Here is a 14183-nt window from a genome sequence, read left to right as displayed (position 1 = left end):
TTTTCAACCATACAATCTCCATGGTGGTGGCAGCCATGACACGATACTCTGCTTCGGTTGAAGATAGAGAGACTTTATGTTGTTTTTTGCATCTCCACGAAATGAGAGAGTCACCTAGAAAAACACAAAAACCGGTGGTGGAATGCCTATTATTAGGATCTCCACCCCAATCAGCATCAGTATAGGCAATCATATTCAAGTTTGATGAGGAGGATAGGAAAGGTCCCTTAGTGATAGTGTGTTTGACGTATCGAACAATCCTCAATGCAGCTCCCTGTTAAAATATAAATCCTTCACCAGCACGTTGAAGAGGAGTCTCTTAGGATTCCACCTCCTTGTAGAATGTGTTAAAATATTTAATGTCCTTGTAACATGTGAAGAGTCTCCTAGGATTCTATGTTATAGTTAATATCCTTGTTATATGGGAAGTCTCCTAGGATTCTATGTTGTAGTTAATATCCTTGTAATATGTGAAGTCTCTTAGGTTTCTATGATGTAATTAATGTCCTTGAAGCTTGTGAAATCTCCTAGGATTCTACGATTGGAGACTCTTAGAATTCTGAAAATGAGATTATAAATAGAGGCCGTGCAAACCATTTTGGCTACGGCTTCTTCTCCTCAGTTTCTTCTTGTTTTCATTTTCTCTCTCTCTCTCTCTCTCTCTCTCTCTCTCTCTCTCTATCTTCCTGCTTGAGTGCTGTTTTCGGGTTACAGATATTGGTGCTACATTTCTATCATGGTATCAGAGCGCCAGGTTACGTTATCTCTACCAAACGAAATGCCCAAACAGGTCTGATCTGGTTAGAACTCTTTTCTCATCTTGTCTCTATCCTGAATTTACTTTTCTCTTGCGCAATTCTTGTTCCTTTTTTCTTCTTGCTTACCAAGGACACATCTTGTTATATCGTGTCTTCTTTCCCTCTCATCTTCTACCTATATACCATTCTTTTCTGCTGTCATGGAAAACCTTTCGCATTCTGGCATGTCCTCAAGTTTTCTTCCTCACCTTATTACCGAAAAACTCAACCATGAGAATTATCTGATCTGGAAAAGGCAAATCATGCCTTTCATAAGAAGTCAAGGCCTCTTTGGACATCTCGATGGTTCAACAAAGGCTCCACCAATATCCGTCTTACAGGAAATAAAAAATGAGGCAGGAGAAGTTATTGCTGTTCATGAAGACAACAATCCTGAACATGCTATGTGGATGAGACGTGATCAAAGTCTGGTTGCGTATATTTTGTCCACTTTATCTCAACAAGTGTTACTTTCAGTTTCTGATGATTGTACTGCAGAAGAATTATGGGAAACCCTTGCTGATACCTTTTCCCAAATATCAGAAGCTCGAATTATGTACTTAAAGAAAGAATTTCAGAATTTGAGCAAAGGTTCAACGTCTATCATGGATTATTTGGGGCGTATTAAGGCCGTCGCAGACCAACTTGCTGCCTCAGGGAATAACATTTCTGATAAGGAAAAGGTGCAGCAAACCTTGAATGGACTTGGGCATGATTATCATGCTTTTATTACAGCTCTTGAGGTCCTTCCTGTTCTGCCTTCCTTCAACGAACTACAAGGTAAACTTCTCCAACATGAAATGAATATGAAAAGAGTCATTGAAAGGACTGATCAAGGGAACTCCCAAAATGTGTTGGCTATGAATGTAAAGTTTGGTAAGAGCCATGGGAACTCCAACCATGGTGGTCGTGGCATTCTACCAACACCACATAACCAAGGTATGTCTCCTTTGGATACTTCAAGAAAAATACCAATTTGTTTTCAGTGCAACAAGAAAGGACACATGAAGGCACAATGTTGGTTTAATCCTCAAAATAAAAACAAAGGAGTAAGACATGATTATAAACAAGGAGGACAAAGTTCTAAATCCACCGCTGAAGATATGCAACAGCTATTGATGGCCGCATTCTCAAAGATGACTATAAAGCAAAATGAGCAGGGAGAATGGTTCTTGGATTCAGGTGCAGCTACCCATGTGACAGGAAATGCAGGTAAATTGACTAACTTATCCCCTCATTACGGTAGAAGTTGCATTATAACAGGTGATGGAAAATCTCATCCTATTACACATATTGGAAATGCACATATTCCATTGTCATCCTCGTCTCTATCACTGTCTAATGTTGTTCTTGCTCCCAATATCAAAAAGAACATCATATCCATTTCTAAACTCATTGATGATACAAGCTCTTCTGTTGAATTCACACCTTCTTCTGTCTATGTCAAGGACCTCCAAACGAAGAAAATGTTCGCTAGAGGGGAGCGTCAAGGGAATATGTACGTCCTCAAGGAATGTCTACCCAAGGATTCATCCACTTTTGATATAGGATTGAAGACATTTTCTCTTTCTCATAATGCGTCATCAGTGCCAAGTTCTTGCCATTTTCAATCAAAAGTAAGGGGCCCTAACCAATTTTTGGAGTCTGATTTGTGGCATAGTCGGCTAGGACACTGTGGTCGACATTTCATTGAAAAACTTGTCACAGATAGTCTCATTCCAAGATCAAGTTTACCTCTTACTTCAAGTGTCAAAAAATGTTCAAGTTGTGGACTTTGTAAGAGTCATGTTTTACCTTTCCATAATATAAATCAAAGGGCTTCCAAACCTTTTGAAACTATTTTTTCTGATGTATGGGGGCCAGCCCCTATTGATTCCATGTCTGGGTCAAGATATTATGTCTTATTCATTGACTCTTACTCACGTTTCACCTGGATTTACTTCATGAAACACAAATCAGAAGTACCTCACATATTTCGAAACTTCTATGCCATGATTCAAACTAAATTTTCATCCAATGTGGTGCATTTTCAATGTGATGGAGGGGGAGAATATTCCTCGCTTGATTTTATTGAATTTCTACGTGAAAAAGGGATAACTAGACAAATTTCCTGCCCTTACACACCACAACAAAATGGTGTAGTTGAGCGGAAACATCGACATATAGTTGAAAGCGCCATGAGCATGATGCATGATACTAATGTGCCCATTTCCTTGTGGACTGAAGCCTTCCATACTGCTGTATACATAATAAATTGTTTGCCTATGACACTCTTGATGTCTAAATCGCCATATTTTACACTCTTAGGCAAACAACCTGATTACAAGAACTTGAAGGTTTTTGGTTGTGTATGCTATGTTCACGTTGATGCTGCCTTGAGGAACAAGTTTCAAGACAAAGCTATTCAATGTAGATTCGTTGGATATGCTGATGAATATAAAGGTTTTCGATGCTATGATCCAACAACTAAACGTATCAAAACTTCAAGAAATGTCATTTTTGATGAACATAGTTTTGATAATACAAATGAAATGCCTATGACCATTGAATCTTATGATCCCTGGACCAGTACACAGTTATTCAATGCAGATCCTGTTATAGAAAATGATGTGCCTCAAAGTGAAGATTCAGAGAGAGCAATACAACCGTCGGATATGGCTCAAAGTGAAAATCAAGAAGATCCAACACAGTCATTAAGTCATCACGAAAACAATAATGAACAGAGCAACGATGCACATCGGTATTCGGGTCTTATCTACAGTCGACGACTAAGGGACAGAGATGCTCACAGTGAAGAAGACAACATGCCCCACCTTAGAAGATCCCAACGCATTCGTCATCCCATTCACAGGTGGGTTAGCTATGATTCTTTATCACTTGATTTTCAGTTATTCATGGCAAAAGTTGGCAAGGAGGAAGAACCTACTTCATTTGATGAAGCATCAAAATCACATCATTGGAGAAAGGCTATGAAAGAAGAAATGGATGCCTTGCATGAATGTGGAACATGGGAGATCGTTCCGAGGCCACACGAAAAGAACGTAGTGGGCTCCAAATGGGTATACAAAATTAAATACAAACCTGACGGCAGCATAGAAAGACACAAAGCAAGGTTAGTAGCAAAAGGGTTTACACAACAATATGGAGAAGATTATGATGAGACATTCAGCCCTGTGATCAAAATGGGAACAATTCGCGTGATTATATCATTGGCAGTTGAATATGGATGGAGACTACATCAAATGGACGTGAAGAATGCTTTTCTTCATGGTGATTTAAGGGAGGAAGTATATATGGAACAACCTCCAGGATACACGAAAGGAGACTCTCATGCATGGGTTTGCAAACTAAGAAAATCTATTTATGGACTTAAACAGGCCTCACGTTCGTGGTTTGACAGTTTCTCTTGCAAGATTCAAGAATGTGGTTTTCGGAGATGTCCTCTAGATCACTCTCTTTTCATTTATCGAAAGGAAAACATATTTACTTTACTTCTTATATATGTTGATGATATTGTTATCACAGGCAATTCAGAAAAACACATAGAAGAAGCTAAAGTTTTGATGATGCAAAACTTCAAAATGAAAGAGCTTGGTGATTTACGATTCTTTCTTGGAGTGGAGATTGATAGGCACAATAATCGCCTCACATTGACACAACAGAAATACACGTTGGATTTGTTGAAAAAGTCAGGTATGTCTGATTGTAAGCCTGTTGGAACTCCTAGTGTTCTAAATCAAAGACTAAGTGCTCAAGATGGGGAGTTATATGAAGATCCTACGCAATATCGAAGTATTGTTGGGGCACTTCAATATCTTACATTTACTAGACCAGATATTATATATGCTGTGAATCAAGTATCCCAATTTATGCATGCACCTAGAGATACTCACATGGATGCTGTCAAAAGAATATTAAGATATCTTAAAGGGACAGCAGGAGATGGCTTAGTTTATGGTAAGAGTGAAAATATAACTACTGGACATCAACTTATGACATTCACAGATGCAGATTGGGCTGGAGATCCCGATCAAAGAAAGTCCATTTCTGGTTTTTGTATTTTCATTGGACGTAATCTTGTGTCTTGGAGTTGTCGAAAGCAAAAGGCAGTAGCAAGATCCAGCACTGAAGCTGAATACAGATGCATGGCTGCAGGTACTGCTGAAGTTACATGGGTTAGACATTTGCTAGAAGACATTGGAGAAAAGATTAAAACATCAATGTTAATGTGCGATAATCAAAGCGCTATTAACATTGCCTTTAATCCCGTACAACATGGTCGAACAAAGCACATTGAGATTGATCAACACTTTGTTAGACAAAAGGTGGAAGACAAGGAAATTCAGCCTATTTATGTTCGTACAGATGAACAAGTTGCAGACTTATTTACAAAAGGATTAACAAAGGAACGATTCTGGTTTCTAAAAGGCAAGTTGTACATGGTGCAAAACCATGCACAACTTGAGGGAGGGTGTTAAAATATAAATCCTTCACCAGCACGTTGAAGAGGAGTCTCTTAGGATTCCACCTCCTTGTAGAATGTGTTAAAATATTTAATGTCCTTGTAACATGTGAAGAGTCTCCTAGGATTCTATGTTATAGTTAATATCCTTGTTATATGGGAAGTCTCCTAGGATTCTATGTTGTAGTTAATATCCTTGTAATATGTGAAGTCTCTTAGGTTTCTATGATGTAATTAATGTCCTTGAAGCTTGTGAAATCTCCTAGGATTCTACGATTGGAGACTCTTAGAATTCTGAAAATGAGATTATAAATAGAGGCCGTGCAAACCATTTTGGCTACGGCTTCTTCTCCTCAGTTTCTTCTTGTTTTCATTTTCTCTCTCTCTCTCTCTCTCTCTCTCTATCTTCCTGCTTGAGTGCTGTTTTCGGGTTACAGATATTGGTGCTACATTTCTATCACTCCCATGTGTACAGAAGTGGGTCTTTGTTGAAACTGACTTATGACATGTACAACATGTGATATGTCAAGCCTTGTGATGGATAAATATGTGAGAGCTCCCACCAATTGACGAAAGGGGGTGAGATTTTCTAGAATTTCTCCATCATCAATCTTCATTTTTACTCCTAAAGCTTCAGGAGTGTCTACCTTGTCATGAGTGATTTCTGATCTGCTTATAATGTTATTGGCAAACTTCATTTGTGAGAGGAAGTATCCTCTCCTACTATAAGCAACTTCAATACCAAGGAAATATGTTAGTTTACCCAAATCAGTCATTTCAAATTCATTCTTAAGGAAAGCCTTTACCTGCATCATTCCGTTGGCATCATTAGCTGTAATAATCATATCATCTACATATAAAAGCAACACAATTGTACCTATAGTAGTATTTTTAACAAACATAGCAGTGTCACAAAAACATGATTTAAAACCTTGTTTAAACATAACATTGCTGAACATATAAAACCAAGCTTTTGGAGCTTGTTTCAAACCAGGACTTTGCCTTTAGGTAAATCAAGCCCAGGGGGTGAGTCCATGAAAACCTCCTCATTTAAGTAACCATTTAAAAAAACATTTTTGACATCCAATTGATATATGGTCCATTGCTTCAACTGCCATTAGGGTTATGATGGATGTCATTCTAGCAACAGGAGCAAAGATCTCGTCGTAGTCTATGCCATATTCTTGAGCATATCCTTTTGAAAGAAGTCTAGCTTTATACCTTTCAAGTGATCCATCACTTCTAGTCTTGACTTTATATACCACCTACATCCTATTGTCTTTTTCCCGATGGAAAGAGAAACAATGTCCTAATTTTATTGTCTTCAAGGGCTTGAAGTTCATTGTTCATGGCTTCAATCCAATGTGGGTTAGTTTTGGCTTCGAGATAGGATGAAGGTTCATCAAAGGAGTGAATAGCTAATAAGCAAGCCCTATGCTTTGGGGAAAAAGACTCGTAGGAGACAAATTTTTGAGGTGGATGAATATCTCTTTGAGATCTCCTAAGAGTATGTTGAGGCTCTTGGTTGTTTTGTTGAGACCTTCTCCTATAGACTCTAACTTCTCTTGGTGGTCAAGCAAAAGAAGTGCTATCAGCCTCATTTAAAGTATTATCATAAGAAGAATGCAAAACATCATCATTATCATTATCATCATCATCCATAAGAAAGAATAATCATCTTCATGCTTGGGTTTATTTTCATTAAAGTCATTGTCTTCTTCTAAAAATATCATATTTCTTGAAAAATACACCTTATCTTTTTCAATATCATAGCATCTATGTCCTTTTTGAGTTTCGGAATAACCAATAAGGACACATTGAATAACTTTAGATGAAAGTTTGTCATTTTTGTTATTTAGAATGTAACATTTGCAACCAAAGACTTTAAATCTTTTATAAGTTGGCTCCAAATTAAAAAGTTTTTGAAAGGGGGAAATATTTTCTAAGACTTTAGAGGGCATTCTATTAATCAAATAGATTGATGTTAGAATTGCTTCAGCCCAAAAATTTTTTGGAACATTTTTTCATATGAGAAGAGCTCTTGTTGTTTCAAGAATATGTCTATGTTTTCTTTCGGCGATGCCATTTTGTTGGGGGGTTTTGGGACAAGATTTTTGGTGTATAATTCTCTTTTCCTTTAGGAATTCTTCAAATTCGTTGGAAATGAATTCTCCCCCGGAATCACTTCTAAAAATTTTAAGGTTTGCATCAAATTGTGTTTTGATCATGTTGTAAAAGTTTTTGAAATTCATAAATACATCCGATTTGTGTTTAAGAAAGTAAACCCAAGCATATCGAGAGTAATCATCCACAAAAATGACATAATAAAACAAACCACCTTTATACATAATAGGAGCGGGTCCCCATACATCCGAATGCACTAATTCAAATGGTGCTTTTGCAACAAAATTTCTATTTGCAAAAGGTAAAGCCTTAATTTTGGCTTTAATACATTCATCACAAGAGATCATTTCTTTACATTTCTCCTCCGAAAAAGGGATACAGGACATTTTTCCTACATTTGAATGCCCAAGTCTTTGATGACAAATTTGAATGCCACTTTTCTTGACTACATTGCAAGTAGGGTTGGAAAGATCTAAATAATCCACATAGTAGAGATCATTTTTCTTAGAACCTTCCTTAATCGTCTTCATGGAAAGATGGTCCTGTATCAAAAATTTATTTTGTGAGAAGATAATATCACATCCATGATTGGTTATTTGAGAAACCGACAAGAGATTTAAGTTAAGTTTGGGGATAAATCTAACTTTTGGTATTTTGAAAACTTTTGAATTAAAATTTTGATCAATATTCCCAACACATTTGATTTAAAGAGGAGTTCCATCGGCGGTTTTGACAAAAAGGCACGATTCTTCCTTAGTGCATTCGGTAAGTAGTGAACTACAAGGGGTCATATGAAATGAAGCTCCGAAATCAAGTATCCAAGAGTACTTACTTGATGATGTAGATGCCACCGTTGCTCCAGAAGTTGGAGAAGCCTCTCCTCCTTTGAAAAGTGGTTGAAGAACATCAATAAGTTGGTTGGAGAGCACTTACAAGCTTGTCTAAGTCAAATCGATTGCTTTCTTCATACATTGTCCCAGCCATACTTGTTTTTCTATCAAATTTCCTCAATTTAGGACATCTAGGTTTAGTATGTCCTTCTTCTTGACAATGAAAACATATAATTTTCTTGTTGCCTTTATCCTCATAATTTCGATTAAAGTGAGGAGGCCTATAAGTTCTCATATGAGCGTCGGGTCTTAAGGTAGCAAGAACATTTTCACTCTTTTCTTTAGAAAAATTGAGTCTATTTTCTTCCATTTGAAGCTCCGCTATGGCTTCATTCATGGGTGGCACTTTATGTCTATGGAGCAAGGAAGTTTTGACTCCATCATATTCCGGTCTAAGACCAAGAATAAATTTATAAAATTTTTTCCTTTAGATTTGTTTTTCCCTTACTCCAATGTCTCTTGGATCATACCATTCGGGTTCAAATAGAGCAAGTTCGTCCCATAGTTGCTCCATTTCTCCAACGTATTCCTTAATGGACTTGTCCCCTTGTTGGAGACTTGCAATCTTCATTTGAAGATTGCACATGTAAGCTACATCCTTCATAGTGTGGGTTTTCTTGAGGACAAGTACTTCAATAAGTAACACACAAAAAGAACCTCAAACTTGAGGACAAGAAAAATGTATTAATCTTGACAAAGTATATAAGAAGAGGCTAAAAATTCATAAAATAACAAGGGTCCCAAGTGCCCTATTTATACAAGAAACAAAGAAGAAAGGAGGGAGAGGAAGTGGCTGTTGGAGCTCCCAACGGCTAGAAATCTAGCCGTTGGGAACTCCCAACAGCTACTTCCTTATCAAAATAAAAAAGGAAAAAGTTCAGAAAAAAGGCACAAAAAATAAAGAAAAAATAAGAAAAAATAAATACAAGAAGTCCTATGTATACACACATATATTTATATATACAAATCATACATCAAACTGCTAGGAGTTTAAAATATATGACAGTAGATATCAAAACATGTATGTATACTTACATTATATTTCTAACAGTGATCACTATAAAACTGCAGCTGGCCATTTCCTTATGTGGAAGTGGAGATTTCAAAACGAGGGGCTTTGATACCATGTGATATGTTAGAACTAAATGTAAGTATATGGTATATCTACTCATGAGTATATATGTGTACATATACTTGTGATGAATACACTATACATAGGTTTATTCTCGTAAAACAATTTTCTTTTATTTCTATTTTTATTTCTGTTTTTTATTTTTGCTGCAACCTCATGCAGCAAAAATAAGCTCCAACAGTTAGTTATCTAGCCATTGGAGCTAGAACAACAGCAACCAACTATATATTGAATGTAATGGCCACTGTTGGAAGTCTCTTTCTACTTTCTAGATATTTTTCACTAATGCTCTGTGTATCTCTCTGAGTGATTTAATAATGGAATTCCTTTTTCAGTGTGGTGCCATGGTGCACATTTCTGTTTTCTGATTGTTATGCTGTGGAGATTCAATTATTGTCACTATGGTTGATTGGAATTTCACAGTGATGAAGGTATATAAAATAACACAAAGGAGATAACATGGTTCGACTTGTATAAGTTGACATTTACAGCTGTCAAGTGTGTTCTCTCTTCTTCTTTTTCATGTTCATAATGAGAGGAGAGTTCCCCATTATATTGAATAGTTTGTTAAAATGCAGTTTGATAACATTGGTTTTCTTTATATTTAGGAAATATTTTCATTTTTTTGTCAAATTTATCTTTTTGATATAAGGAAACAGCTGCACCAGGGTTGTTTATTGCCTTTCTGTATTTGGCAAATCATGATCAGTTCTGGCTAGATTGGCATGATTAGAGATTTCCTTAACAGTAAAAGAACCTGGAGCTCTTGATAAACAATTTCCTTTGAAGAACTTCTCATTAACTTTTATAGTTATTTTGCCAAAATTTGGTGGTAAGAGCTAACACTTGCTGAATGAATTAATGATTAGATAGATAATTTTAGCAAATTATGTAAGATTGTCCTAATGAGTAGTGGCTAGAAGACTTTTAGGAGAATTTGTAACATTTATTTCTGAATCAAATTAGTTGTCTTGATAACAATTTTGGATGCAATGTAATATAGGTGCTATATCACTCTATAACCTGTTCAACTTAGTGAATTCTCCTGGCTATGTGCTGCAGTGGGTTGGTGTGCCATTTTAATAATGTACTTGAGAGAAAGATATTTTGGAATCCATATCAAAATCAGCTTCGAACAGCTTGTCCCTTATTAATATGAAGGAGTTTGCCTGTTGTGAAAATATGATCATTGAGCGGAACTGTTTGACTATTTCCCCAATTGACAGCAGTAGAGGTTTTTCTAATTTGGGGATTTTCTAAAATCATTCACATTGGTCTTTTAATATGACAGGGATTCTTCTAGACAGACAAATTTGGGAAGGTTAATGGAGACTCATGGTCGGAATTTGATGGGTCATGCATACAAAGATCCGATCACAAGCTTCATAGAATTTCAACAATTCTCTGTTGAACATCCACAGGTAATGATGTTATCTTGCAATTAATTCATAAGAACCTTAAGAACTTTTGAAGATTCTGTGCGTAACTAAATCCGCATTCCAATTCAGGTTTTTAAAGCAGTAAAATTTTGATATCCTCTTTCGTTTCATGTTTTAAACTTCCCTTGAAGCATAATTACATTTAAAAAAGTTAGATTGAAATCTGCTTAACTTTTTCCTTGTGCAACTTTTTCAAAGCTTTTAGAGACATTATAATTTTAGTTTTATGGTTTTAGTAAAATAATTTTGATATTATGTATCATGTGAAGGAACCATATTGTCATACTAATGTTTTGAAATCTTGGTCACAGATGACTGATATATTTGTCAGTATTTTCCAGGTGTACTGGTCTCTTATACTGAAAGAGCTCTCAATTATTTTCCATGAAGGCCCAAAGCTTATCATTGATGCTTCAGACAGAAGAAAGAATGCTGTCACATGGCTACCAGGGTCGAGATTGAATATAGCTGAATGTTGCCTTTCACCTATGGACAGTCTTGGGAAAGTGGATGATGGTGTGGCCATTATATGGAGAAATGAAGGAGAAGATGGGGATCCTGTGAAGCATATGACTCTAAGTGAACTTAGGAGCCAAGTGATGTATGCTTGCATGACCACTTGCTTAACTGCCTTAATGTTGATTGATGTAAATGAAAATAAGTTTCTGGTCTCTGAAAGGACAAACTGTTTGGATATTGCACATTCTTTTAATTTTTATGGCTTCTTGTTTTGAATGGGACTCAAGTAAAGCCTTGTTTGCAGGAGAGTGGCAAATGCTTTGGATGCAATGTTCTATAAGGGTGATGCAATTGCGATAGATATGCCGATGACTACAACCTCAGTGGTTGTATACCTGGCCATTGTTCTTGCCGGATATGTTGTAGTATCAATAGCTGATAGCTTTGCGACAAAAGAAATTGCAAGCCGGTTGAGAATATCTAATGCCAAGGGTATTTTTACTCAGGTAAAAACAACAGCTGGACACTGCATGAGAGCATAATTTCACTTGAACAATCTCAAATAGATGTTATAGTGTTGAAAGATGTAAATTTTCTCTCTTTTTTTTTTTTGCTCAGCAACTTTGAGGTACAGTATAATTTGTTTAATGACACAATCTTCTTCTCAAACTCAGTTACATAAAATTTTCCCAAAAAAAAAACCTACCACTGGTTTGTTGTGTTATTTTTCAATGTTTATTTGTTTAACTGAAATATGGATGTCGTTATGGGAATTTTATCAAGGACTATGATACAAATCAAAACCTAAAATTGCCTTGTTGTTAGTATTTTTAACTTTTACATGTTCAACTGAAATGTTGATACAGTTTTGGGAACGTAAGCAAGTGCAATACAAATAAGTGATATAATTCAATTTATCAAATAATATTGCTCTTAATAAACAATCCAATCTGCACATCCTCTCTTGTACAGACTGTGCTTCTTGTGCCAGTTAAAGAAAACATGAGAGAAACATATAACTATTTTGGTCTTTTTTTATAATTAGAAAACATATGAACTTGAGTTTTTGTTGATGAACTCATTTTATTGATATACTGAATCATACGTAGGTATTCAAAACTTTGTTAGAACTTCTCAGATTTTTGTTCTATAAACACAAGCATCTTGGTGATATTTTTCTCTTGAATTTCACTTTAGGAATGCAAAGCTTTTAGTTGGTGGTATTTCTCTTTGTCTATGGATATGGGGCTTAACAGCCACTAAACTGTGTGACTATTGCGTGTATGTATGTCTGTATCTGTGCATTTGGTGGCAACCTAAAAGGACCAAAGATCCAGGTGGTCATGATAGCGAAAAGTTTTCAATGTACGGCTATTTCCTAGAATGAAAAAAGTTTAAGGTGAACCATATGAATGGTGGATCCTTTCTAGGACAGAAATTTATGTAAGATTTTGATATCTTACACCAAACCACCAGATGAAGTTAGATGCAAGAGGAGGAAGAGAGAAATAGGCTGCACGTTTAAGAAAGAGAAAGAAGAAAGAGGGCAGCAACCTTGACGTCTGCCTCTAGTTATCATTATATACTAATCACAATTTAGGGTACAAAACAAAATACACAAGACAACATTAAGAATTACAAGTATACCACCGTCCATGATGTGTGGGTGGATCAAATGGGTCGGGTCTGGGTGACATGATCCATATCATACAATCTTAACAATTTATGCTTGAAAATATTTGAACATTGGACATAATTATGTATGAGCTTCTTTCTGATAGAAATGTAGTACTTACTAATAATTTCATCTTATTTATTTGTTCCTCTTTTCCTTCCATGGTTTTCAACTAGTCCTGCTCACAATTGTTTGTTTCTCTTTGTAAATCAGGCCCAAAACTTAGGCAAATACTTCAAGAATATCACTCTTGAATCTCCCACTAACTCAACAAGGCAATACACAAGAGTCCTCTAACAAGAGGATAAAGAAAACATGTATTTATCTTCAACAATAATACAAGAAGTGGCTTAACAAGCCATGGGTTAAAGAGAGGGGAGCCTACACTATATATAGAGGAGAGAACAAAAGAAAGAGGAGAGCCAACCGTTGGGACTAGTTCCAACGGCTAGAATTCTAGCCGTTGGGACTAGTCCCCTTTAGGGAATAAGGATAAAGAAAAGGGGAGAAAAGGGGAAAATAAAAATACATAAAAAAGGGAAAAATTACATAAGTATCCTAATATCCATATATATATATAATATATATATATGTATACATATAAGACATATATTAGATAACTAATATATGTAATATATATATATATAAATATATATATATATATATATAGATATAGATACATTTAGAATGCATACAATCTAATATTCTAACACCCCCCCTCAAACTTATGGTGTGATAACCGAAAGTTTGCTAAGGAGAAAATTAAATCTGGCAGCGGCAAGAGCCTTTGTGAAGAAGTCGCCTAGTTGATATTCAGAAGAGACATAGGAGAGATCAATGTTCTTTTGAAGGAATTCTTCACGAACATAATGACAGTCCATCTCTATATGCTTCGTTCTTTCGTGAAATGTGTGATTGCTAGCAATATAAATTGCACTTTTGTTGTCACAACAAAGCTTGACCGGATCCTTGATATGAATTCTCATATCTTTCAGCAAGCTCTTTAGCCACACTATCTCCATTGTTGTAGTTGTCATCGCACGATACTCAGCTTCTGTTGATGATAGTGACACCTTATGTTGTTTCTTGCATCGTCAGGAAATTAAAGAATCACCTAAAAACACACAAAAACCAGTGGTGGAGTGCCTATTATTGGGATCTCCACCCCAATCAGCATCTGTATAAGCAACTAACTCTAATGTAGA

General features: G+C 36.0%; 1 protein-coding gene across 4 annotated transcripts in view; it reads left to right on the top strand.

The window, feature by feature from the left end:
* The window catches only part of LOC116254384 (probable CoA ligase CCL12), a 67497-nt gene that overhangs the window by 8928 nt on the left and 44386 nt on the right, over positions 1–14183 (top strand). For all 4 annotated transcript variants that reach the window (XM_050075702.1, XM_050075703.1, XM_050075701.1 and 1 more), the window contains 3 exons: positions 10697–10826; positions 11186–11445; positions 11608–11809. In XM_050075702.1, coding sequence (XP_049931659.1) covers positions 10697–10826; positions 11186–11445; positions 11608–11809 — 592 coding nt within the window. The remainder of the gene's footprint in view (positions 1–10696; positions 10827–11185; positions 11446–11607; positions 11810–14183) is intronic.

The sequence above is a fragment of the Nymphaea colorata genome, chromosome 1 (genome assembly GCF_008831285.2).
Source record: "Nymphaea colorata isolate Beijing-Zhang1983 chromosome 1, ASM883128v2, whole genome shotgun sequence".
NCBI classification, from domain to species: Eukaryota; Viridiplantae; Streptophyta; class Magnoliopsida; order Nymphaeales; family Nymphaeaceae; genus Nymphaea; species Nymphaea colorata.
This window is presented reverse-complemented; position numbering and strand designations above follow the sequence as displayed.